The sequence below is a fragment of the Rousettus aegyptiacus genome, unplaced genomic scaffold, assembly GCF_014176215.1.
Source record: "Rousettus aegyptiacus isolate mRouAeg1 unplaced genomic scaffold, mRouAeg1.p scaffold_m13_p_17, whole genome shotgun sequence".
In the NCBI taxonomy this organism is placed as follows: domain Eukaryota; kingdom Metazoa; phylum Chordata; class Mammalia; order Chiroptera; family Pteropodidae; genus Rousettus; species Rousettus aegyptiacus.
This window is the reverse complement of record NW_023416292.1, coordinates 26,999,624-27,024,288: the sequence shown is the minus strand read 5'-3', so window position 1 is coordinate 27,024,288 and position 24,665 is coordinate 26,999,624. Positions and strand designations below refer to the sequence as shown.

At 58.9% G+C, this 24,665-nt stretch overlaps 1 protein-coding gene across 5 annotated transcripts; it reads right to left on the bottom strand.

The window, feature by feature from the left end:
• Window positions 1-24,174, bottom strand: PI4KB (phosphatidylinositol 4-kinase beta). Of its 5 annotated transcripts, XM_016122757.2 has the most exons (12): window positions 23,773-24,174; window positions 15,938-16,874; window positions 11,607-11,651; window positions 9,158-9,385; window positions 8,136-8,363; window positions 6,550-6,659; window positions 5,905-6,009; window positions 5,649-5,772; window positions 4,653-4,918; window positions 2,081-2,213; window positions 1,734-1,854; window positions 1-780 (listed from the first exon to the last, which is right to left on the bottom strand). In XM_016122757.2, the coding sequence occupies exons 2-12, from the start codon at window positions 16,844-16,846 to the stop codon at window positions 599-601; spliced, it is 2,451 nt and encodes an 816-aa protein (XP_015978243.2). In that variant the 5' UTR covers window positions 16,847-16,874; window positions 23,773-24,174; the 3' UTR covers window positions 1-598. The 5 variants fall into 5 exon arrangements, with proteins under 5 accessions (XP_015978243.2, XP_015978242.2, XP_036091126.1 ...); XM_016122756.2 differs by lacking the exon at window positions 11,607-11,651; XM_036235233.1 differs by lacking the exons at window positions 15,938-16,874; window positions 23,773-24,174 and adding an exon at window positions 12,366-12,823.
• Between the last annotated feature and the right edge of the window lie 491 nt (window positions 24,175-24,665).

Here is a 24,665-nt window from a genome sequence, read left to right as displayed (position 1 = left end):
TGGCTAACTAAGGACTTTATTCCAAACAAAAATTAAAAATAAAAAAATTGAGAGCTATTTCCCTGGGTGTGGAGGACGGGATCAGGGTTAGGAATTCCCCGTGGCTCGGCCGGTCCCCTCACACGTGGAGGGCTGCGAGGCCTCCCTTCCTGGCCCCCGCGCCAGGGAAGCTCAGCAAGTGCAGGAGCCAAGCCAGAGCCGCCCCCCGAGGGGCCTCAGGCCCGGAGTCAGTCCCCGGGTGGGGGCGTTGGGCAGCAGCATGGCCACAGGCGATCCACAGGTTCAAGTCCTAAGTACCGAGAACCCACACACCCCCACCCACCCTGCCTGGGACCCAGAACAGGCGATGGGAGGGACCTCTCAGACCTTGCAATGAAGGAGGCCCAGTGGCCTCACATTTATCCCGCTCTGGAGGGCGGCGAGTCCTGGGGTCCGTCGGGTGGGGACAGGGGCACCCCAGCAAGTGCCCCACGCCCGGCTCTCCCACCCCAGCAAGCTCTACAGTCACCACGTGATCCTGGGCACTTCTTGCCTTCCGTTTCCCTTGGGTGGACGGGCGGGTGGGGTCTCTCCGACCAGGGGCCCAAGAAGGAGCGCGTCACATGATGCCGTTGGTGAGGTACTGGAAGCCGTCGTAGAGCTTGGTGGTGATGGAGCGCATGCTGCCGTCCACCATCTGCTCCACCAGCAGCTGCAGCTGCTCCTCGGTCATGCTCATGTGGAACCTCTCCTTGAGGTTGCGGATGGTGCTGGAGCCGTGGAAGCACGGGAGCTGAGAACCTGGGGGCAGGAAGGGCACAGGTCGCAGGTGGGAAGGAGGGGGGGCAGTGGTGGCAGCCACCGCAAACAGCCTAGGTGTCCCGAGCGCCCCGCCCCCACCTCAGAGACCCGAGCACGTGGATGCGGCTCCGCCTGGGCAGAGGAGGGGGAACTAGCGGGAGGCCCTGTCTCTGCCCGTCCCTGTCCCACGCTCCCATGCCCCTCCAGGCGGGGGCAGGGGGCCGGCACCCCGTCTCCCCCAGCAAGGGCCTCAGGACCCCGAGGGAAAGCTGGGAGGATCTAGGGAACGGGCCCTGAGCTGGGCACTTATCTGGTGGCAGGCCTCTGCCTATGCTACGTCTGACACTCACAGATGACCTGGGCCACCGCCATCACGGGGCCAGACGGGGACGCTCCTGAGCAACAGCGACAGCCTGCGGGGTGGGGGCGGGGGTGGGGAGAGGAGGAGACTGGCGGCTCGGCCTGGGTGTGCACGGCAGCCTTGGGGGTGTCAAGGGCCCAGACGGCTGGGAGAGGGGGGACCTGGCCAACAGCCTAGATGGCGGGGCAGGGAGGAAATGGCATGGCGAGCAGAAGAAGACCTCTGAGTCCAGAGCGGGACGCGTGCGACTGGGACGGGGAAGGGGCCTGAGGACCGGCCGTCGGAGGTCGAAGAACCCAGTGGGGAGGCGAGTGGTGACTGGGACACTGGAGTTAGTAAAAGGCTGAGTGACTGAGTGACAGGAGGAGACGGGCTGACGGAGGGGAGATGGGAAGGAGCCGGGGGGCCGGAGATGGGACAGCTCTCTCCCCGTGTGCACCCCGCAGGTCACTTCTGGATCCTGTGCTGCCTCCCCCGTGACCTAGCTTTGTCAGGAGCTAGGAGGCATCAGAGCTGGGACCCCGCCCCGTCAGAGGCGGAATGAACTTCCTGGAAGTCCCCCCAGCCCCGCCGCCAGCCGGCCCAGCCCCACCTTGCTGCATGATCTCCACGATCTGCACCACCTTGTCCATGTGCTTCCGGGCAGCGATCAGCCCCTGCAGCATCAGCATCTTGTAGTAGTTGAACATGTCGCCATCCAGGCCGCCCATGACCTGGGGGTAGGGGAGAGCTGTGGGTGTGAGGGGCTCACCGCCCAGTCGGCCAGCCAGACACTCCACAGGCCTCGCTCCTTCCCGGCTCTTGGCAGCCAGGAAGCCTCCCAGGACACCCCGCTGAGCCCTGACCGCCTGCCAGCTCTATTCTGTTCGCCCCTAATTTGAGGGGAGCCCATGAGCTCCCCCTCCCATGACAGTGGGGCGCCTCTCCTTCCTGACTCACGTCCACAAACTCGGTGGTCAGCTTAAAGGCTGACGTCTCGAAGCCCAGGTTTCGAGGTGAGCTCGACAGGATGAAGCCGAAGTCAATGTGGATGATGTGGCCTTCTGCGTCCAAAAGGATGTTCCCATTGTGTCTGGGGTGGGGGTGGGGATGGGGGTGTCAGAGAAGAGGAAGGAGAGAGAGGCAGTAAGTGACCGAGGGGGCAGCCTCAAGCTGTAACGCACGGGCCACATGACACCCACGTGTTTCCTGCTGCCTGTAACTCTGGCCCCGCCTCCCAGGGCCTAGAGCTGGCTCTGGAAAGAGGAAATCAATGTAAACTGCTAACAACGGCTCTGGGGTCTGAAATCGCTATTATTAACAATAAAACAGTTTATGATTATCTCAACTTTCCAAAAATCGTGTTTCTAGCACCCAGATTCCAATCTAGTAGAAAACCCAGAAGCAAGGGAAGAAGGCTCTGAGGCCCCAGCCGGCAGTCAGGCTCGGAGGGAGGCCTCTGACTAGAGCCCAGTGACCTGTGTCCTATCAGTGACTCCTACCGGCCCTGCAGACCACAGTCCCCCGCAAGGAGCAGCGGGCTGGGGAGCCTGCGTGTAAAACCGCGTGGGGGCTGCACGGGCACGTTTCAACTACCTGGTAAAGTCACTGCAGCGAAAAACACAAAACACCTCTCCCGCTGCAGAAAGCTAGAGGGAGAAGGTCCCAGGCCTCTGTGGTCCCCACACAATGGCCAGTAGGAGGGGGGACAATTAACATGCTAAGCATGTGAGGCTGGGCCCGGCCCACAGCGTCAGCAGAGGCTTTGTTAGGCTGAGGGCACGTAGTCTGAGGCCACCTTCTCTGGGGTTGGTCCGACTGGCCGAAGAAGGGGACAGGAGAAGGACCCAGTCCCACCTGAGTCCCTTCCTCTCTGGGAAAGTATCTTGCAAATTCAGCCACCAAGACACAACCTTGAGAGCCAGGAAGGTTCCAGATGTCTCAGTCTGACCTCTCATTTCACAGGTGAGGGAACAGCCCCTGAGAAAAGTACTTTTATCATGCCCAAGGCCCAAAGGCCAGGGAGGGCGGCTTCTCCTCTTCCTTAACGTCTGGAGACATTCGGGACTCAGCCTGGAGCGGCTGAAGCGGTCTGAACCCTGCCTCCAGCTTGGGGCCTGGTGCTCCGCGGCCGCTTCCTGCCAGCGGCTGTCCCCGCTCGTGGTTTGACTGCATGTATTCTTTCTCGAGTTACTGTGCAAGGTCTACCGGCTGCCTGGCGCCCCTCCCCCATCCCCGGTCCCTAAAGGAAAGCCAGGAGGCACCTGCTTCCCGCGCCCCCTTACTTAGTCCTGGGGCTCAGCTCCTACCCTCTGGGCCCTGGATTCAAAATCCCGACTCTTTAGGGACAGTGTGAAGCTTGCAGCCAAGTTCTTCATAAATAACCGCATTTCGCCCCAGCCCTCAAACGCAGAGCCTCCTCTGGGCTCATGGGTAGGGCTGACCAGGTGGGTGAGGGCAGGCTCTGAAAGCGCGCTGACCCTGAGTCCCGGCACGGGGACACACCTGTCCGACAGGGTTTTCGGCCAGTTTCCATGTGAGACTGTCAGGCCACGGCAGGCACTTAATAGACGCTAGATCTCTGATAAGCTGCTCTGCTGCAGATCTCACGGCCGCCATGTCGCCGGGAGCCCCGGAGCCCCGGAGCCCCAGCCGCGGGCCCTCTGCCTCCCCAGGGCAGCTGCCCGTGGCCCGTGAGCAGCCCGCAGGAGCCTTCGGGATACTGGCCCCGAGTCACTGTCTGGGTGGAATTATCCGGGTGTGACATGCTGTTCACCCCTAAGCGAAACTGGGCCTCGTAAAGGTTATGCGACACTGGAAATGACAGGCCTGGGCAAAGCAACAGATACTTAGACGTTCTGAAAACCCCACGTGGGAACAGAAAGAGATTCCAGAGCTGGGAGTTTCAGCTTTGTCCCCGCCACATCTCTCATCAACCCTTCGGCCCTGTGCTCTATCATTAGCCCCCGCCCCCAGGCCAGGCTCCATGCTTCTCGCTTTGTCACTAAAGGCCCAATTACACCCAACCCCACCCCGGGCCACAGGGTGCACTCACTGCCCAGAGGCTGGGCCATGTCATTGCTCCACTGGCAAGATCAAACTCCTCGGCCTCACCACGAAGGCCCTGCTAATCTGGCCTCACCTTACCTGTCTGACGTCACCGCCTACAAGTCTCCTGCCAGGCGGTGAAGCTCGAGCTTGACCCACACTGAGCCGGCTGTTCCTCTGCCCGGAGCACCCTCCCCCACAGCCTCCTCCGTCCTCATTCTCCTTCGACCTTCGAGACCCTGCTGGCCCGCAGCCTTGCTCCGCCCATAAATCCCTGTCTTTGCCCCTCGACCCCGGCACTGGTCAGTCTGCCTCCTCCACTGCACGGCACGTGAACGTGTCTGTCTCCACTTACAACGTGTTGTTTGTTTCACCTTTTACGTCTTGGCAATGGAAGGCAGTGATTTAGTCGATGAAAGTGGCACACGGAGGGCCAGAGGGGACCCTGGAGGAAAGGCTGAGGTGAGGGCAGGAATGCACCCACCTGTCCTTGACTTGCAGCAGGTAGCAGACCAGGCAGTAACCGGCGCAGCTCTGCACGAAGCTGCGCTGCGCGCTGAGGAAGGCCTCGGTGGTGTAGCTGCCGTGCTCCTGCAGGAAGTAATCGAGCAAGGAGAGCTGCGACTGTTTCTTCACCTGGTGGATGGACACGGCGTTGACCACTGGCTCGATCATGCCGCTGTCGGCCGAAATCACGAGAATCTTGTACGGCTTGATCCACAGGGGCACGCGCTCCTGATCCCAGATGGACTGTGAGGAGACAGAAGCACCGGGACATCGTCCTCCCCCGAACTGGCGGAGGAGGCGCGGCTCCCCCTCCGGCCCCAACCTCGGCAGCCTGGGGCTCTAGGCCATCGCGCGAAACCCACTGAGGGCCAGGGAGTTTGGAAAGCAAGTCCAGGGCCTGAAAAGACACGGGAAAGTATGTGGGAAAAGGCGTCTTATAGGCACAAAGTCCAAAAAAGGCAGGGAGCAGGAAACCGCACGGCCACTTCGCAAGCAGCGAGAATGGAGCTATTAGCACAAGTTCAAAGAATAGAGACGGAAAAGGATTTAGGTTCATAAAAATGTTCTCTAGAAAATGAAACGTGTCTATAAAGAACTGAATTAAAAAGGTGGAGCTCCTGGCCGGGACCAACCCAGAGGCTCAGGAGACTGACATCTCCACACATGGCAACCCCCTCCCAGGGATCAGTGGGAGCTCTGACTGAAGGACAAAGCCAGGGCCGGAGTTCTGTGATTAGAGCAGGTGCAGATCATCAAAGGGCCACAAGAGGCCGCTGTGGAGCTGCTCCTGCGGCTGCCCTTCTGCAGAAGGTGGCTGGGGAAGGGGCCCCAGCTTCCGTCTGACATGCAGCCAGCTCAGGGCTGGGCTGCAAGCAGGTCCGCAGAAGAGGTCCCTGGGGAGTGCCCTGCGGGGTCACCTCAGGTAGGCTGCAGGTAGCCTGAGTTCCCCTTCTTTCTCCTTCCCTCCTCTTACCTGCAGCTGCTTCAACACCTGGAAGGCCAGCAGCTCCTGCCGGAGATCATCCCCGCACTTGACAATGACTGACAGGAGCCGCCAATTGGGGAGATGGCCGTAGGGGGAGCCCTCTCTGATCCGCCTGTGAAGACAAGAGCAGTGGGGCCAGAGGGTGACACCAGGGCGAGGACACGAATTTGGGGGCCCGGGGGCCTGGCGGACGATGCGGCTGCCGCCGAGCTCACCGGGCTGAGGGGCCCCCGCCCGCACTCACCGCACTTTCTCCTGCCAGGGCTCTTTGAGAGCAACTGCAGAGGGGTCTTCGGGGTCCCGCCTGAAGGCCGTGGGGGTGTGAGCCAGCTGCTCCGAGAGGCGCCGGCTGGCAGGAAGAAGGGAGGAAACCATCGTTCGCTTGCAGGCGCCGCCCAGAGCCTCGCGGCCCTGTCTACGACCTGTCTACGCGGCGTTTCCTGCACTGCCTCCCTGGCTCTGGGCACCCCCAGAAGCCCGGGCCGAGAGACTCACAGAAGGACACACGCCGCTGAAGCCCTGTGCGACGCCGCGGCGGTGGCACCAGGTGAGATGCGGACCACCAGGCCCGCCCGCTCCCCACCAGCGGTCCATCCCGAAGCGCTGGCTCCAGCACCTGGTCTTCCACAAGCTGTCCTCTCTCCCCGAGCCCCCGATTCCCGCGGCCCCCACTCCCAGGGCAGGCTGCTCTAACTCCTCCCTCCGCTGCGCTCATCCCTTTGGAGCCCTTTCAGCATGCAATGCCCCCCGCAGTGGCCTAGCATTTTCTCCGCCTGCGCTTTCACTGCCTCAAGGTCGGAGGCCTCAAGACAAGAAGAGTCAGGAGAGGAGGGAAAGACACAGGCTGCCAGAGAGGAAGGGCTGGAGCGACAGTGTGGTCTGGCCATACCGGATGTCCCCCGCTGCAATGAACACAGGCTCCTTGCTCTCCTGGCTGGTGATGCTGTCCACGGAGAACTGGGAGATGTTGTCACAGCTGTTGGTGTGTACTTCGGGGAGCTGGGGACAGCGGGGGTGGCCGGTCAAAAGTGCTAAGCACAGGTCTCACGTCTTTCACCCCCCTCAGGCCACCTGGTGAGTCTGCCACCTCCCGTCAGGACCATCTCCCTTCCTGACCGCCCCCAAAGCCTCCCCTGGTTACACGCCATCCTGGCCACTTGGACCCAATACTGCCTAGCCATCCGCATCCACCCTCAAGTGTGAACTGCCTGCATCAGAAAGACCTGGAACTTTCCTAAAATGCACTCCTGATCTTGAGCAGAACTGCTGGGAAGGCACCCAGAAGTCTGAACTTTCACCGAGTTTTCTGGAGACGCCCAAGGGCTCGGAGCGTCTGCAAACTGCCACTGTGACGGCCTGACGCTCAGAGCTCCCCGAGGGGCGGGACGCAGTCTCCCTCAGGGTCCAGAACAGACCCTCTCCGGCCTCGGTCCCACGGCCATTTCTCCAACCTAAGCCACCCAACCCTACCTCCTGTCCCTCCAGAACCGTAAACTACTCTGCCGACCCCAAGGCCCACGTCGAGCGCCTGCTCCTCTCCCTCCTTCGCACCAGATCGTTTCTCCTCGACTCCACTCGTCACTTACAAATTTCTCTTAAACGTCTGTGTCCGATCTCCCTATCTGGCCTGCAAGCTCAAAGACAGAGTCTGTCCAAGCACACAGTGCGACGTGGCTGCGTCACAGCCCTGCTTAAGATCCTGACTCTGCGCCCTGCGCCAGAACACGGTCCACGCTTCTCACGGGGCCGCGCCTCCGCCCCGGCCCCGGCGGCCGCCCCGGTCTCATCCTTCGCCACTTCTCACCTCGCACATCACGGCCAGACCAAATTCCTTTCCGTTCCTAAAACGGGCCCAGCTCTCTCGCCTCCCAGTCTCTGCACATGCCATTCCCTCTGCCTGGGACACTCAGCCCGGCTAGTTCGTATCCAGCTTCCGGCCTCGGCTGGGCTATAACTTCCACCAGGAAATCCTTTGGGGTGTGTCCGACCCCAAGTCTAGAGCTCAGTGCTGCCCCCACCATCAGGTGCCCCCATAACGCCCTACCCTCCAGACAACCCGGAGCACAGCACACAGCTGCCTGCCGGCTGGCTGGCCTGATCCTCTCCTACTGGGTCATCGACTCCTTGCGGGCAGGGGCCAGGGCTGGCGCGAAGAAGGCCCTCCACAGACAGTTCTCGAACGAACGAATAAATGCATGGCTTATCACTCTCTACTTTCCTAAGACAACTTCATACGGCAGGTGCTCACCCCGCTGGGCCTAGCTCCTCCTTCCATCCCGCAGGAAGATGAGCCCCACCCCGGGTCTGGCCCAGACTGGAGCGTTTGGAGCTTCTCCTCTGATCCCCATGTCCGTCCGCCCCCTCGTCTGGCCGCCTGCCTCAGCCTGCCCCGGGGCGTGCCGTCTCGTCTCAAACGTGCCGCAAGCTCCCGGGGAACGGGCTGTGCCCCCGTGTCGCCCCCCGGCGCCCGCTCACCTCCACCTGCAGCTCGCCGATGTCGTCCACGGACCAGGCCTCGTCATCGTTGTCATAGTTGGGCACAGTGCTGAAGCTGCCTGCCCGCTGCTCGTGGGTGATACCGCACTCGGGCAGGTTCTCCACGGACCGGGTGCTCCGGATGCGGTTCTCGGGGATCCGGGCAGGGACGCTGGTGGTGTCGAAGTTTTCACATTCCAGGACTTCCACGTAGATCAGGTAGGGAGCCTGGGGAGGGAGGCGGCGGAGTGAGGAGAGTACCTGCAACTCGCTGCCGCCACTCTTTCCCAAATCCGACAGCTCACGCAGCTCTTCCTGCTGCCCACTCCGAGCTCCGACCCTCAGCCCCAGTCCCCTGACACTGCGAATGCCATCTGTAGGGCAGGACCCTGTCCTCTGAACACTGATATGAAGAATTAGGTGACAGAGGACACAAGTCTTCGAAACGTTTCAGCTGAGCCTCTAAATGCACAAACGACGTACTTGGGTGAACCCCCTCCAAACTATCAACTGCAACCCGGGACGCCGCCGGGAGCTCAGCCTAGACACGGGTCGGGGCAGCGCTCCAACCATCAGCGCTTCTGCAAGAGAAGTCTGACCGCCAGTCCTGGCTCTGACCGGCGGACGACTTCCGCTGGTCCTCTCCAACGGGACTCGGGCTTCACTCCGCCCTGCCCACTCTGCTCACTGAAGGTCTCAGAAAGAAGAGGACCCTCCGCTCTCTTGCTGCTGTGCGGGGGAAGCCCACAAGGTAGGGAGGGCCAGAGGGGAGCTTCCCAAAGCACTGTGCAGATGGGCGGAGAGCGACTCCTCCTGGGACGTGGCCGCAGGTGAGCCGGAAAGGCCAGGCCTCTTTGGTCCAGAAAATCAAAGACCAGGAAGGGGGACGAGCAGGCTCTCAGAAGCACACAGCACGGAGTCAAGGGGGACATGTGCTCACGAACCACGAGGAGCGGGGGTACTGAGCGGGCAGCTCTGGGCAGATGCAAGCCCGGGACAGCCCCGGAGCAGAACCTGCCTACCTTGTCCTTGGAGTTGAGGACAACAGCCTGGGTGTGGGGCACGCGGACCACGTGGTGGTCAAAGCCGGCAGTGGGCAGCCAGACCCGGGCAGGGAGCTTGTGGTTGAGCAGGGAGAGCTCTGAGATCAGCCGCTGTGTCTTCTGCTCCTTGGTGGGGAGCGTGGCCAACCGCTTGCCGATCGCCATCAGGGACTTGATGAATTCCCGCTCCGGAGCCAGTCTGACAGGCTGCAAAGGGTTGGGGAGAAGTGGGAGATGGTGAAGAAACCACAGGAAGAAGTGGACCACCCACTCTGTCACCCCTGGCCCAGTGAGCCAGGGAGCCCAGTACCCAGAGAACTCCGGGGGAGGGGCTGCCGCTCGGCCCCAGGTCCCGCCCCACCCTTTCGACTTGAGTTGGGAGCAGGCGAAGAGCCAGCACAGCCCTTCTCCACGGGCTGTTTCCTGAGGGTATGGGGTGGGGGGAGCCCAGATCGCTGGGATGCGCCTCGCTTTTCTCGGACGTCCTCAGGAACCGTCCATCCCAAGGCTTCAACATGGGCAGGGGGACAACTCCCAGAAGTTACCCGGGGAGCCGCCGAGAGAAGAGCTGCTTACGCGGAAGCTTTCGCACATTTTGGGGCCCCCGCGGAGAGGCAGGGGAGCGCAGTCGGTGTCTCCTTTCCAAGGAGGACCTGCTCCGCTCGAAAGCCTGTGGTGTTTTCCACGCATCCCGGTCCACCCCACACCCCTGACGAGGTCGCCGCGCATGCAAGGACAGGGGAGGATGAGCAGACCTGGCACCGATGAGGATAACCAACGGGCAAGAAAAGGCAGGTGGAGGTGGCAGGCGTGGGCCCGAGGGCGGGGGAAGCAGTAGCTGCTTCGGCCCTTGACGATGACCCTGAAGGCCTGTCTCTTTCAGCGATTCCTCCTTGGGTCCTCTTCCCCAGGAGTAGGGTCCCCACATTTGCTCTCTGCTGTGAGCCGGGCTCCACATGCGGGCAGTTCGGGCGCCCCCACAAAGGGCAGAGTCAGTCTGGGGTGTGTAGGGGGTGGACACAGCTAGACATGGAGAGGGGCTCCTTCCCCGGTCCAAGTTGGTCCACCGGAAGGGGCATTTATCAGGACGGCCACCCAGTGCCCAGTCTCGCCTCCCCTCGGCCAGATAAGGACGTCTCCTCCTCACATAGAAACAGTATCTCACTCACCAGGCTTTTCTCTCCCTCTCTGTGTGTCTTGCTTAGTTTCCTGATTGAGAATTTCTACCCTCACTCCCTCACACTGCAAAAAAGAGCTTCTTTTGCAAGCTGGGCAGTAGCAGACCTACCTCTGCAGGTGTGCAGAGCCAGGTTCAAAGGAACAGCTCACCTCTCAGCCTCTGCCCCACGGGGGCTGGCTTAGGGCCCCACACAACAGTGAACCAGGGTATCTGAATCAGTCGCGAATACTTTAGGAGGTGGGGTTGAAAAGAGATACAGGAAGAGAATAGAACTAGGCTTCTGTGGTCCCTGGAAATATCCCAGAGGCCTAAAAGGATTCATCCTGATCCCCTAATCCATCCACTCAGGTGGCAAATGGTCACTGTCCCAAGGACCCTCCACCCCAACCAATTCATAGTCGTTTCAGATTAGAAAAGGCAGAATTCCGTCCCATCCTCAAATCGGCATTTGGGACAGGGGCCTCTAAGTTACAAGAGCATGTTGGAAATGTGACCCCAGGCCTCAAGAGACAGGCCCTGCCACGTGGGAGGAGATGGGAATCATGATCGAAAGGGGGTCAGCACAGAACAGAGAAAATGGATTGGATAGACAAATCAAAATATAATGCAGAAAATAATCATCGAACTCCCAGAGGGACCAGCATTTCCTCTCACGTCTCTGCCCAGCACCAAGGTCCAAGACCCCGCGGGACTGGAGGGTCAGGGGTCAGTGAGTTCAGCGGGAACGAGAAAGGAGTGACGACTAAGGCACAGCCTGGCAGGGAGCTGGGAAAGGGAGGAACTCGGACCTGGAAGAAACGTGGTCGAAGTCAAGAAGAAAACCAGCTTTGGGGGATAGAAGTGGCCTTCGGGCCACGTCCTGGCTTCTGGGGTCGGCTGGCCCAGCTCTTATCAGACACTGAGTAGATATTGGATGGTCTGAGGGCAGAGGCCGAGGGGAAACGGTTCTCGGCTCCAGTCCAGGGGTGAATTCTACCTCTCCCCCAGCTGTCGGTTCTAGAGCCCCAGGAGCTGGGGGCTGTCACACTGCGGTCCCCAAGAAGCCTGGGCTCAGGGCCTTGGTGACAGGGCAGGGGATTCCTTCAGGTCTGGGAGGCCTGGGAGGGAGGGGAGGGAGGGGCTGATCTCCCCGGAGGAAAGGCACCTTTTAACTCCAGCCTTGGCCTGGGGGCTCAGAAGACCTGGGGACGGAGAGGAAACGCGGCCATGGGGGGAGCCTGCCACCCAGCCCAGCCTGTCCCCACTTACGGAACTGAATGAATTATCAATACTCTCGGTGCTGGAGGAGAACTCCTGGGAAAGGCCAGAGGGGGGGTTGGGGGGGAGAGACAAAGGCAAAGAATTTAGCTCCGACCTGGACCGCACCCCGTCTCCTGTGCAGCTCTACCCTTCTTCTTTACCGCAAGGAAGTTGACCCTGCAGAGCCCCGTGCCCAGGTTCTTGACAGAGGGGGGACGGGAGGCTGGCTCAGACCTGAGGTCAGGCAGGCCGAAGAGACGGCGGCCTCTGCTTTCCACTCGTTGCCTTCCATTCTGCCTGCATCTTCTGGGTCTAACCCCCACAGCTGGTCACTTAGGGAGGCGACTGCACTGCCAAATGTCCCTGTTTTCTCTTTGCCTACTCACGTGCTCTCAACCGAACCCTCTCCCGCGGAGACCATAGAGGGACCGACAGAACAAGCTGCGTGGCTCCCACAGGGAAGCCTCGTGGTCCTCCGGGTTCTGGAGACTTCCGGCAGGAAGCAGAAGAGCTAAACCTTCAGTGCTGGCTCTATCCTGTCTCTCATCAGCCCCCTTACCGCCCTGGAAAGCCGAATCCCAAGCTGGAAGCATGTGACGAGGGACGCCGCGGAGGCCGGAGCAGGGAGCCAGCTCGATGCCGCTGCAGTACCGAGCGAATGCCTCGCCCACCTGGGAACCTCCCGGGCTTCCCTCCCAGCTCGCTCACACGCACAGCGGACTGCGCTTGTCTGCCGCACGCTGGGAGCTGGGTCCTAGCTGACTCCACCTGAGAAAGCCGAGCGCTGAGCGGCAGCTGTCCCAGTCTCAGCCCAGGGCATCTGTCCACACCTCACCCACTCCTGGGTCTCACTGGGGTCCGTGAGCAGAACAGGGGGAAGGGCCACAGCTGAGCAGGAGCCTGAGGGGACCTGTCCGTGGGAGACTCAGCTGGAGCGGAGGAGGGGCCTGACTCCAGAGACAGCCCCACAAGCTCCCAGGGCAGAAGCAGCGATCACTGAACCCTGCTCTGCAAGCGGCATTTCAAGCATCTGCTGGCCTCAGCCCCTCGGTCTGGCTCTGCTCCGGCTGGAGGTCCGAGTCAGGCCTCCCCCGGGAGAGCCTGGGGGAAGGGCGCTTCGGGAGGCCAAGCCAGGCTCCCAAGGCGGCAACTCCGCCCCCGCACTGGGTGAGGTGGCAGTGAGGGTGCGAGTCTGTGGTGACTCAGTGGTTCGGTTTCTCCCCATGAGCAGGTGGGGGACGGGCAGTGAGCAGGACGCTGTCTCCGTGGGCAACGCTCCAGCTGAGTCTCCCACGGACAGGTCCCCTCTGACTCATCACCAGCCGCGGGGGCGGGGAGGGAGAGCATGCCCTGCTCCGCCCGCCTACTCTGCAGGCCTGACTGCTCCTGAGTCAGCCCCACGGAGAAAGGCTGAGGCCAAGAAGCTGCGATCACACCCGACGGGCTGCAGCGCCTCCCGCGGCAGACTGCTCTGTGCAAAGGCCTGACAAAGCTGGTCCGCCACGAGCGTCTGTGGGGCAGGCTGTGGGGTGGCACCTACATCACTCTGCTCCCTGCATGTGATGCCGAGTTCATTACCATTTGCTTACAAATGGGAAGGGAGACCACCAACTCGGCTCATGAAAACTGCTTTGAAGGGGCGGGCTCTGCGGGGCAATGGGGGCAGACAGAGAAGGCAGTCTGCAGCCCTCCGAGTGCAGGGGGCGGCGTTCAAGGGCTCGCGATCGAAACAGAAGCCTCGGTGGGATCACGAGCGCCCCTAGTGGTGCGGGGCGCAGGACTGAGTTCAGCACCCGCAGGGAGAGCTGGTGATGCCAGTGCCGGGTCCACCCAGAGCCTCTCCCACGGAGTCTCTGCTCACTTAGATCACGACGGGCCTGGTGTCAGCAAGCTGCACACGTCCCCCTCATATGCAGGGAAAAGAGAGTCACAAACGCCACCAACAAACTTCTGGGACTAATAAATTCAGTAAAGTGTCAGGATACAAAACCAAGAGGCACAAACTACACAGTACCCTCGATGCTGGGGCCTCCGTGCCACCCTGTGACCCCTGCAGGGAAGGACGGCACTCTGCACCCCCGCCACCGCCACTGGCACACGGCCCAGCACGGACGAGCTCGGTGACCGCCTGTCGAAGCATGAGCGCCGCACGACGGGGGGCGTGGCAGGCCCACCAATCCCCTCGGTGTCTGGGGGACGAAGACCTTGAGACACGTGTCCTCGAAATGCCAGAGGGGCCTGGCAGGAACTCGGCGCTGGACCGCAGCGCGCAGGCTCGGGTGGGACGCTCTGTGCGCCCTCCCGCTCACGTCTCCCGCGGAGCCGCAGAGGGCTCGGGCGCCCATTCTGCCTGCATCAGGCAACCGAGGAGCAGCCGGGGGTGTGCCACCGGCTTCCTTCCCTGGATCTAGTGTCCCGCGACAGAGGAGCCAGGTTGGGAAGACGGCGGCTGGAGGAGCCGCCCTCAGGACACAGGCGCTCACGGGACACCTGCGTCCCAGTGTGTCGCCCATACCTGCCACCGTGCAGGAATCAGGCGCAAAGGAGAGGGAGCGGGGACCAGCGCGGAGTGCGCGAAGCCCCGAGGCCTCAGCCTTTCTGGCCCTGAGACGAGGACTGCAGAACACAGAGAGAAGCTGCGCCTGACGAGGGGCAGCAGCGGTCACTGCTGCCGCTGTCACACGCACCGCTGCAGGCCTGTCCCCAACAGGGAGCGCCCAAACTCTGCGTGACCGCGCCGGATCGGGGTGGCTCTTGCTCCCCCTTCACGGCCCTGGGCTTCCCTGCCGAGCGCAACCAGAAATGAAACGGTCCTTTCAAGTTCTGGGAACAGTGGGCCTCTGCCTGTGCGGGGTGGAGGCCTAGGTGGCCAAGGCCCAGGCTGTTCTCCCTCAAACAACTGACCGCTGGGACCCCGGGCAAGCAGATGCTGAGAAATACCCAAGACAGGCCAGCTGGACGACTGGGAGCCCGGCCGGAACGTGAGGCCTGGGCTGCCACTCGCTGGGTGTGAGACCTCGAGCAACCCGCCTAACCTCGCTCCGCCCGTGCCCGCCGGTGGAGCAGCTCCTGTCTCCTGGGGTCGTGGTGAGGACGGAATGTGAAGTACTCGACATCATGCACATAAGTGCTCAATAAACATCAGCTCTTTCGGCTTCGCTGTTATTGAATCATCACAAACGCCACCTTTCCAGAGCAAGCAGGCTCTGTGGTCCCCGCAGCCCCCCGCCTGCCTTTTCCCGTCCCCGTGCACTCTGACCTCGCTCTGGATGAAAGAAGCCCCACTGCAGCAAAACCCGGGTGGTTGTGCGCCCCACGGAGGCGGATGCCGGCCCCAGGGCTATGTGCATTTTCCAACAAGCGCAAATTCTTTCTTCTTTCCTCCCTTCTTTCCCAGGCCGGGCCGGCGGCCAGGATGGGAGCGGGGCTGGTGTTGAGTCAGAGGGGGGACTGGGGACCATTGTCTGGCCGGGGCACCAGGTCGCTGACACTTGGCTGTCCGCTGGGCAACCTCCCCTGCTATCTGTCCAGACGTGGGAAGGTAGGTGGGCGTAACCGATGACGTGCCGCTCTCCTCCTCGCTCTGTACCCTAAGTGGACCCCCCAGCGGCTACTGCAGCTCTCTCTCGACGCTGGGTCTGCCTGAGATTCACTCTCCCCGCTCAGACCGCTTCCCTCTTTCCTTTGTGCTTCTCCCAAGGGATCTGGGAAAGACTGAGATGCCATCCCTGTGCCCCGACCCCGTCCCCTCCGAGGAAGGCAGGTAGGAAGGGTCCTGCAGATGCCTCGGTGGCAGGGAATGAACCACGCCCTCCCAAAAACAACAAGCAGGGCCTTCAGGGCGTGGGGGACAGGGTTTCACGAGGAGGGGTGCGAGAGGACGAAGGCGCTCCTATCTACCGCCTCCCCTCCCGGCACGCGCCCGATTCACACACACCGTCCCTTCTCCCGCCCGTGGCTGCGGCTCTGACAGGTTCTGGCCCGCATCCCCGGTTCTGAGTCAGGCTGGGCAGGGTCTCCGCCACAGGCCTCAGCAAGTGGGGTGCTAACGGAATGGCAGTGCAGCTCGGCAAACACAACGTGGGGCAGAAAGGACTATCGGCCTCGCTATCAGCTATGTGACCTGAGACTGTCACTGTATCTCTCTGGGTCTCCGAGTTCCTCCTTTGTAAAATGAGGCAGTTGGAATACATGAATTCTAAGGTCTTTTTCCGTGCTAACATTCCACGCTTTTATCAGTGAAACGAAACAGAGGGAAGGAGAGCAAAGGACAAAGTGACCCTGCGGCAGACATCCCGTCTCCGTGCCACCTTGCCCCTCTGACCCCCCAGGAATTTTACCTCGTCCTCATTCTCCACTTTCGGGTTGCTGGCTGTTCGCTTCAGGTTGCTGCTGAGACTTATGCTGGCGGTGGCATCCGACTTGGAGCGCTGGTGAGTCCTCTTAGAGGGGGACAGCCCTGTGTCGGGGGCTGGGCTCAAGGAGGGCAGCTCCCGCTTTCGGTGGGCGGGCTTCAGCTCGTCGGACAGGATCAGCTTCCGCAGCTTGGTCCCACGGGAGTGCCGCTGCGTGGAGATGTGCATGTCCGAGGAGTAGGCCCCGAGCAGCAGGGCGCACTGCAGGGAGAAGTCGATGCTCTGGCGGCAGCGGTGCACGATGTAGGGCTTGATGGCGTCGCCCACGTCCTCGTCCATGTGGATGTACATGTTAAGCAGCTGGGGCAGGTAGAAGTCCACGTCCTCGTCGCGAAAGTAGAAGAGCCGGTTGCCGATGTAGGCTTGCACTCCCGGCTCTTTGGAGTTGTAGAGGTACGAGATGGCCATGGAGATGTCAAACAGTTTGGACTCGAACAGCCTCAGCAGCCAAGACTGTTTGGCCGAGTTGTTCGGCCGCCGCCTTCTTGCTCCCTTGGCTGTGCCCGAGGCCACGGTGGCCTCCACCTCATCTTCCTCCTCCCTTATCTGGGCAGGTGGATCGTCCAGGCAACGGATCTCACTGTCCACACCCTCCCCATTGACCAACTCCAGCGGGGTGCCTTTGCTACAGACGGTCACGCACCCGTGCGAAAGCTTGACCTTCTCCAGCACCTCCTGGCAGGCCTTCTGGGCCACCTCAGGGTCAATCACTGGTAGTTCCCCGACCCCCTCCGTGATGACGCTTAGCAAGGAGCCCCCATTATTCCCCGGTGGCCCGGAAGTGGGCTCAGAAGTTGGCTCCAGGGGGGCAGGCTCCACGACCGTGTCTCCCATGGCCACAGCCAAGCTTCGAGCTTCCAGGCTACAGGAGGGAGGAAGGAGAAAGGACAGAGAGGGAGACACATACACACCCTGGTTAGTCAGTGGCCCTGTCCTCGGGTCTCCCCTTCGCCATGAAACCTTCCCAGGCACCTCCTCTCTGTCTTCCTGGGCTCCTTTAAAAATTGATGAGAAGTGGGGCTGGGGGAAGTGGGGGCAGGTAGACGGGGTAAAGGGGGTCAAATACACAGTGACAGAAAGAAATCTAACTATGGGAGGTGAACACACGGTGTACATATATATATGCCTTACTGTTAAAGTGTACAGCTGAAACTTACTGGATTTAGTTAACCGATGTCACCATAAAAAAAAAAAAAATTAAAACAAAACAAACAAACACGCAAACAGATGAAAAGTCACTCCCTGCCAGGAACCGTTCCCTGGCCACTAACGCCTCTCCTCACTCACTGCTCTCCACTCCTGCTGCGTTAAGTTAACCATCTTTGGTGCTGTTCTTAACCTGCATTTGCGAAACGTTGCTTTATATGTCTTATGTTTATATAAGTTTACGAATTCTTCAGGTAGACCGAAGCAAGTCTGGTCTCATTCCCCTGTCCTTACCTCTTCACTTTTCTATCTTTGTGCCCGTCCCGGGTCTCCCTTTAAATGCCTGTCGATAACCTTTTTCTCTTCCTCTTTAAATTGTATTTCCTTACTCGTGACACTCCATGCACGGGTCCTGAGCATCTCCCCTGTACTTAGTATTAAAGTCTTCGTGTATTTTTTCTAGTTACAGACACTTTCTTACTTTCCCTTTCAGACTCAAAAGTCCCAGGGAATAAGGGCCAGCAAGTACCAGGCCGGGCTCTAAGACCACCATCGGCGGCCCGGCTGAAGTGCCATGCGTCTGGCTCCGCGATATCACCCCCTCTTCTCCGGTGCTGTGGCAGCTGGAGTGGAGTGGAAAGCATCCTGAACTTGGAGTCAGATAGGCCGGGGTTCGAAATCCTGCCTCTGCCATTGTGAGCTGTGGAAATCTGTGCAAGCCACGAATCTTCTGAGTTTCAGTTTCCTCGACCACAAAATGGGAAAGACAGATCTACTTCTGCTGCTGCCATGTGGGATAAGTAACTCCACGCGTGTAAAAGGACCGTGAGGCCTGGTACACAGCAGCACTTGATAAATGATAGTTGAATCTTAATCACCTAAAAGGTTAGTACCCAGTACGTGTGTACCTGTGTGCGCGCACACACACACATACTGTTTATAAGGTACCTACCTCACTGTTTGAAAAGCTCCTGCAACATTTCTGACAGCCCTCTGCTACCTTAGCATCACTTTTCCCATTAACGCACACACTCCAAGACCCAGGAAGCTGTGAGACGGCAGGAAAAATTCAGGCTGGAACGCAAGGGTCCAGAATGTCTGAAGTACAGGGGCACGGGAATCGCACATCTAAGGATCCCTCTCTGGACGGACTTGAAGAAGGACGCTTCTAACAAAAGCTACTTCCCTCCCAGAATGATCCTCTCAGGGGCTCGTCAAATCCCGATCTGGAGAATCAGGGCGAAAGGAGGGCATCTCAAAGCAAAGGCCGGGAGGGGCACGCTGCCAATGCCAGGTCCGCCCAGAGCCAGCATCTGGCCATGGTCAGCAAGGGGCTCGGAGGCCTCCTCACGAAAACGCGAATGGAGTGAGTCTCAGGCTACTGCTGAGCTGGAACGCTATTAATTTCCAACCATCAGAGACGTCACCTTCGACCCTGGTGAACCCGGGTGCACACACTCTGGGTGGAAGGAGGCTCCAGATACGGGTTCTCTAGTCACTCTGGGGAACTCTGTTTCCCACCCTCACCCTTCCACTGTCCCTCACCGCCCCTCGGACGTGTGAAGAGTCAAGGTTACTTTCCTCTCCCCAACAGCATACAGTCTAGCTTCCTGCCTCCCAACAGTCAGTGTTAAAGTCTTGTAGGAAGACAGATGGGGACTCCTCTGTTCTCGGAGATCACCAAAAAAGGCCACTTTAGTTTGTCTCTCTCCCAACTCTGTCAAGCAAGAGCTCGTCCTGAATTTAATTTCCCTGACGCAGCTTGAGCTTGGCATGGGTGAGAAAGGTGGCAACCCCTTCACTCTGCTCTCTCCCCAAAGTACGCAGTGCCCTCTGAGCAGCAGAACCAGCATGGCTGCCTGTGTGGATCTGTCTCTACTCGCAACTATGGGTTGCACGGGAATAAAAAGGAAGCTTTACTCATCCCCTGCCACACCTTTATAGGGCAGTCTGCACCAGGTCATTCTAATTCAACTGGGACCACTACCTTTTAGGTCTACCTGGAAACTCACAGGGAAGCCTCAATCATTTTTTGCAAACAACTTTTTCCCCTCGCTCTCTCTATGCTCAGTACATCTTTCCCTGTTCCTCTGCTGCGAAGACTTCCAAGTCACCAAAAGCTCCTCGAACTCCACTTTTCAAAACTTCCACGGGAAATGGGGTTCAGACGTTCTCCCACATATGGCATCTCAGACCTCACTAGGAGATGCAGCAGGTGTCTGCCCGATCTGGTCACCCCTGCTGACTTTCCTAGTGAGGAAGGGAGGTAGGGACACCATTTCTTTCATCCCAAGGCTCAGCTAAGAAGCCCCCATCACAGTGTTCAGGGGACTTCCCCACGAGTAGATGCCCCATTTGGCAGCCCTTACTCCCCAGGGAACCAGATGATGTCAAGAGGTGCAGGAAACCAGACTCCTCTCCCACACCGGCAGCTGTGCCACTAGAAACTGCCAGGCGGGAGCTGGGCCTCCGTCCTGGCCTCTGAGCCTCTGAGCCTCGGAGACTGCCTGAAGCTGAAGCAAGACATGTGGGGACATAGGTATGATAGGAATTTAAGTTGTTTTGGCAATTTAGACAACAACAACAACCAAAAAAAAAAAAAAATAGGAAAAGGATTCTCTAAAACCCCAAATCCAAAAATGGTCCCTAGTATTAATTCGTTCACTTTCGAATGCTAAGAAAATACAGCTTTGACAAGTAACATTCTAAACAAAGTGAAAGAACTAGAAAGCGAAAGGAAAAGGAAGAGATCCTGTACTTATCACCCTTCTCCTCCTAAGTCAGAGAACAAGGAAAAAAGTGAGAATCCAAACCTTCAATATGAAACGACTCCCACAGCTCTCAGAGACACTCAGACAACTGAGGCTGAACACTTTGCACGAGGAGCCTAACGTGGCCTCCCAGTGGGACTGCAGGGGACTGAAGAGGCCTCTCCCACCCGGTCAAGCAGCTGGCCTCTGGGAAAGGGAGGTGGGAATGCTGACAACTGGCTGGGCCCCACGGCTATGTCTGGGCAACGGCGCGAACCCTCATCTGAGCATCAGGGGGTGTGCAGAGCAGCAGCTGTAGAGGACAGCGAGGGTGTCTACAGGCATGTGTTCTGTGTGACTTGAGCATTTAAGCGTCTGCAGAGGACCCTGCTTGCGGGGAGGGGCTGCTCCCACTTAGGCTGGCTTCCCCCTTCTCATCACCTCGAAAGATTCCAGGCCAACAGCCCTCCACTGGCCTCCATTAAAGGCTTCCTGGACCGGTCTCTGCTAGGACAGGATGGGCAAGAGCTCTGAATCAGTCCCCTTATCCAGCTCATCCCCATTCTTTTCTTCGACTCTTTTTCTACAGACTAGATAAATATGAATAGGTTCGGACCAATCCTCGCATTTTTATATGTTCCTGTACGCTCGTAGAATCGCCTTTAAGAGATCATCTGATTTAGTGCTCTGCCTCCAAGCAGATAAAACCTCAATTTTCCTCCTCCTTTTAAAAAATCCCTTTGAGATGGATCATATGAGTTGGAAGAAAAGGAAGCTTAGCCAGCATCTTCATCCTACAAGGAGGATAGTTGAGAGACTGCTAAAAGTTAATGGGGAAAAAAGGGGGGATCAAATATGTTAAGGTTTCCAGTAGAAATAAAAATGGCATAATCATATAAACAGGTGGTATAAATCCTCTAAAGCTAAACCCTCAGAAGAGAGTTTAATAAATTAAGAAATAGAGGCACAAGCATTTTACCTAAAGCTATAGCGATAACCTTCGGAAGTAAACAGTGAGCTAATTTAGAGGTTAACTCCGAAGGAGATGGGATGGGACTGTTGATTTTCATCATAAACTCTTACGTATCTTCGGATTTGTTACCAGGTACGCGTTTACCTTTAACAACAATTTTCAAAAAGGTGTTGCTCTTCCAGAGACTCCACATGGCCCTGGGCTGCCTGCTCTGCTGTTAAGAAAGTTCCCCCTCCCGTCTTAAGGTCCAATTCAAACCTCACTTTAAGGAGGTCACAGCTCATCTTGCCCCTTTGACCTCAATGGTAGAGATGGACACTGAGTGCTACTTCTTCTTTGTAGAAACACAGGGCCGAGCAGTCAGGCAGGCTCACGCCCTACCAGGAACCAGGTAAATGTTCACCTAAAGCCCCAAGGAGGGTTGGCATCAGGAGAGAGGGCATTCTCAAGACACCAGCAGGAGGGGAGGGACAGCAGTGGTCTCAGGACAGTTAAGTCAATATTAAATCAGTCTGAAAACTGTCTGTGCGGGGCCACAGAGCCGGTATAAGCAGATCCAGCCAGACAGCCCAAGCCAGCTCTGGAAGCCTCTGCTGAAACAGCCGGACGACAAGAAAAGCGACCTGTCACCTCACCTCTCTCTGAACTGCTCCTCTTGCTGCAAGCCACAAACGCACTTGGACGAGGCCCTCTCTTGTCTTGTGCCAATTACTGAAAGGTCCTTCCTAGACTCTTCCCCAAATGAAAGAATCTCAATTCGCTGCTTTGGATGGTGTTCGGCAAACATGTTCTCATGCACCGTGTGGTGTGGACCCGGCTCAGAGAAGGCAGCAGGGAAACCAAGGCAATACGATTTCCCTTTGAGTGTGCTCCCAAGGAGCGAAGCTGCTCCTAGCAGGGGGCACTGTGAGCAGACTGCACTCTGGTCAACGAGGAGGACACGGGAGAAGAAAGAAGAGGGACGAGGTAGCCAGAAGACTCTCAAACAGGCCGAGGGGAGGAAGATGAACGGAACTCCTTGGGCCCTCATCATCGTCATCGCAGGCCAAGAGGGAGACATGGCACTCAAGGGAGCAACCAGCTTTCTAAGTCCCAGCTCGCTCCACCTTCTCTTCCCCAGCCAGCTTCCTCGAAGGGCTTGCCCACAAACATACTTTCCACCCACGGAATCTGGAGTTATGGGTCAAGCGCTGCAGAAGGAACAGCACAGCAACTTGAGGCAGCGGGAAGACAAGGCGCGGCAGGTGGAGGAAGCGGGCTGGAGCTCGTCTTTCAAACGGACTTACTGCCCTGGTGTAGACTCGAAAGACCCAACAGAGGGACCGAGACGGAGGAAAATTCTCAGGACAACTAAACCACTACTAATAACTGCCTTTTGTCTGAGAAACCCAGAGTGTTCTGTAAACAAATAAACTGAGTTTATTCCCCCCCCCCACAGCTCACATCCTATGAGCCATTTACTGTACTGATGCCTACACATCATTTTCCCAAAAAGGTCACTCTAGAGGTCAAGTGAGGAAGTCACGTATTGAACTCAGGAATCCCGACCTGACCGTACAAGCTCTTTCCATTATCTCGTGTTTCTTTTCCCAGTTAACCCCAAACTCCACCCCAGCCCTACGCTCATATGGCATCAACCAAAACTACTGCAGTAAGCCACAGACAGTAAATTGATTCCTCTGGGATCTGGACAGGGGTGGGAAGACACTCTATTCTGTGATCCCTTTAAGACAAACCTAAAATTATGTAATCCGAAACAAAATTTCTCACAGCCTCATTCAGTTTCCACACAGGACTGTTCATCCTTCCTAGTGGCTGATTCTGAGTAGTCAACAAAGCGTAATCTGATAGGGACTTCTTCAAAACTTGCTCCATCCTTCAGAAACACCCTTCTGCCAGCAAAGCCTGAGTGAGACAGCTGGGGCTCCCCCTCCTCCCGATACATTTTTTCCCCCTCTCTTAGTTCAAGGTTTAGCTGATCCTAAAATAAGTGGTATGGAGAGATAGAGTGGGCCGGAGAATACATACGGACCACAGGGAAAACAGGGCCAAGTGTCGCGAGGGTAGGCAATACTCTGGAAACCCGATGGAGAAAGTGTCAAGGCTGGAAATCCAGAACGGAAGGGGCGCTGTCAGTTCTCTCTTCTATGGGAACAAACCTCCTCCGGTGGCTGGGGAATGAGGAGGGGGCATGGGAAGCTAAAGAAACTTACGGGGATCGTAAAGCGCCCCAGAGAAGGGGGAGGATTAAGGTCAAAGTAGAACGCGCACGACACCCTGGGAATGTCGGCGAGATCCTAAGGAGAGGGGCACGGGCGATTCCTGGAAGCCAGGAGCTGGGTGGGGGGCGGTGAGGTAATGGAATCAGAGCAGCAGAGGAAGAGAGGGCCGCGATCCTTAGCTCCAGGAATGGGGACCCAGTGCCGAGGACGCGCGGAGACGTCGGAGGGAAGGGGCAAAAGAGAAAAAGGGGATACGGGCGGAGGCCATGGGAAAGTTTTGGGGCAGGAGCGCAGACGACGAGGAAGGACAAACAAGGATGGACAGTGTGACAGGCGTCCTGATGTGGAAAGAGTTCGTGACTTCGGAGACAATAATTCGGGACGGAGGCAGCAGGGATCAGGGCGAGGGAGGGGGGGATCCCCGGGGCAGAGGGAGGAGCTAAGCAGAAGAGGAAGCCAAACAGCAGACGAGGACCCCGGGCTTGATTGGAAAGGGTGGAGAAGGGAGCCGGGGTGCAGCTGCCGCCGTGGGGGAGACAGTTTTGTGGTCGAACCCGGGTGTGGGGGCGGGGAGGCTGTGCGGGACGGGGAGGGAGAGGGACCCCCCTCAGACACACACACACACACACACACACGACGAGGGGGACTCGCGGAGTGGGAGTCGCTTACCTCCGGGGGGCCCCGCGGAGGAGGTGCGGGCGGGCGGGGTCGGGCTGCCGACACCGCCGCCTCAGCAGCAGCGGCCGCTCGCGGGCTCCATGGGCCGCCTGTGCTTCCCTGACAGCGGCCGCGGCGGCTGCACCAGGCCCCAGCTGCGGGGCTGCCCCAGGGCCCGCCTGAGGGGCCTTCGCGCGGCCTCGAGTGCGCCCGCGCCTCGCGACCTCCTCTTCCTCGCTCTGCACAGTCAAGGCCAAAAAAAAAACCCAGCAGGGCTTGATTCTTCGGCGTGCAAGCCCCTCTTGGGATGCGCGTCCCTGCTGCTCCGACGCTCAGGACCCTACTGATCCCATAGCAATCTGAGGAGTCGGGTGAGCTGCCTGGAACTCGCCTGTTCAGAAATAGAAAAGGAGGCGGGGAAGGAGTTTGGGAGATGGGCGGGGCGAGAGGGCGCGGGGAGGGGCCTGCGGCCGGGAGGCGGGGCCAGCCGCGGGAGGCGGGCCCAAGGCCGGGGGTTTGCGAGGCGGGGCGAGCCCAGAGGGCAGTGCGATTTGCTGGACCAGGGGCGCGGGCTCCCGGCCTGGAGCAGCGAGCGGCAGGCGAGCGTGGGCGCCGTCGGGGCAGAAGCACAAAGTGCGTCCCCGGTGCATGCGAATCGTCCGTAAAGGAGCGCGTTCGCGATAGGCGCGGCGCCACCGTAATTGCAGCCGGTGGCTTTCCGCCTTCCCCTTAGTCCGCACGGCTCGCTCAGTAAATCAAACTGTAGAATGGACGCCGGGGGCCCAGCGGGCGGAGGGGAAAGAGTGAGGGCGGGCGGGGAAGATAGTCACCCTCTCTACCCTCTTCCTAGTCATCTTAAAGGACGATTCCCCAGATTACGCCCCTTATCTCTTCGAGAATGGCGC

What these genes read in the sequence shown, in the direction of transcription:
- PI4KB (XM_016122757.2), bottom strand. Translation starts at nt 16,846, where the DNA reads ATGGGAGACACGGTCGTGGAGCCTGCCCCCCTGGAGCCAACTTCTGAG. An exon ending in TCGGCGAGCTGCAGGTGGAG is followed by an intron (nt 6,660 to 8,135) that starts GTGAGCGGGCGC and finishes CGCTGTCCCCAG; the next exon opens with CTCCCCGAAGTACACACCAA. An exon ending in TGACCACCGAGTTTGTGGAC is followed by an intron (nt 1,855 to 2,080) that starts GTGAGTCAGGAA and finishes CCCTACCCCCAG; the next exon opens with GTCATGGGCGGCCTGGATGG.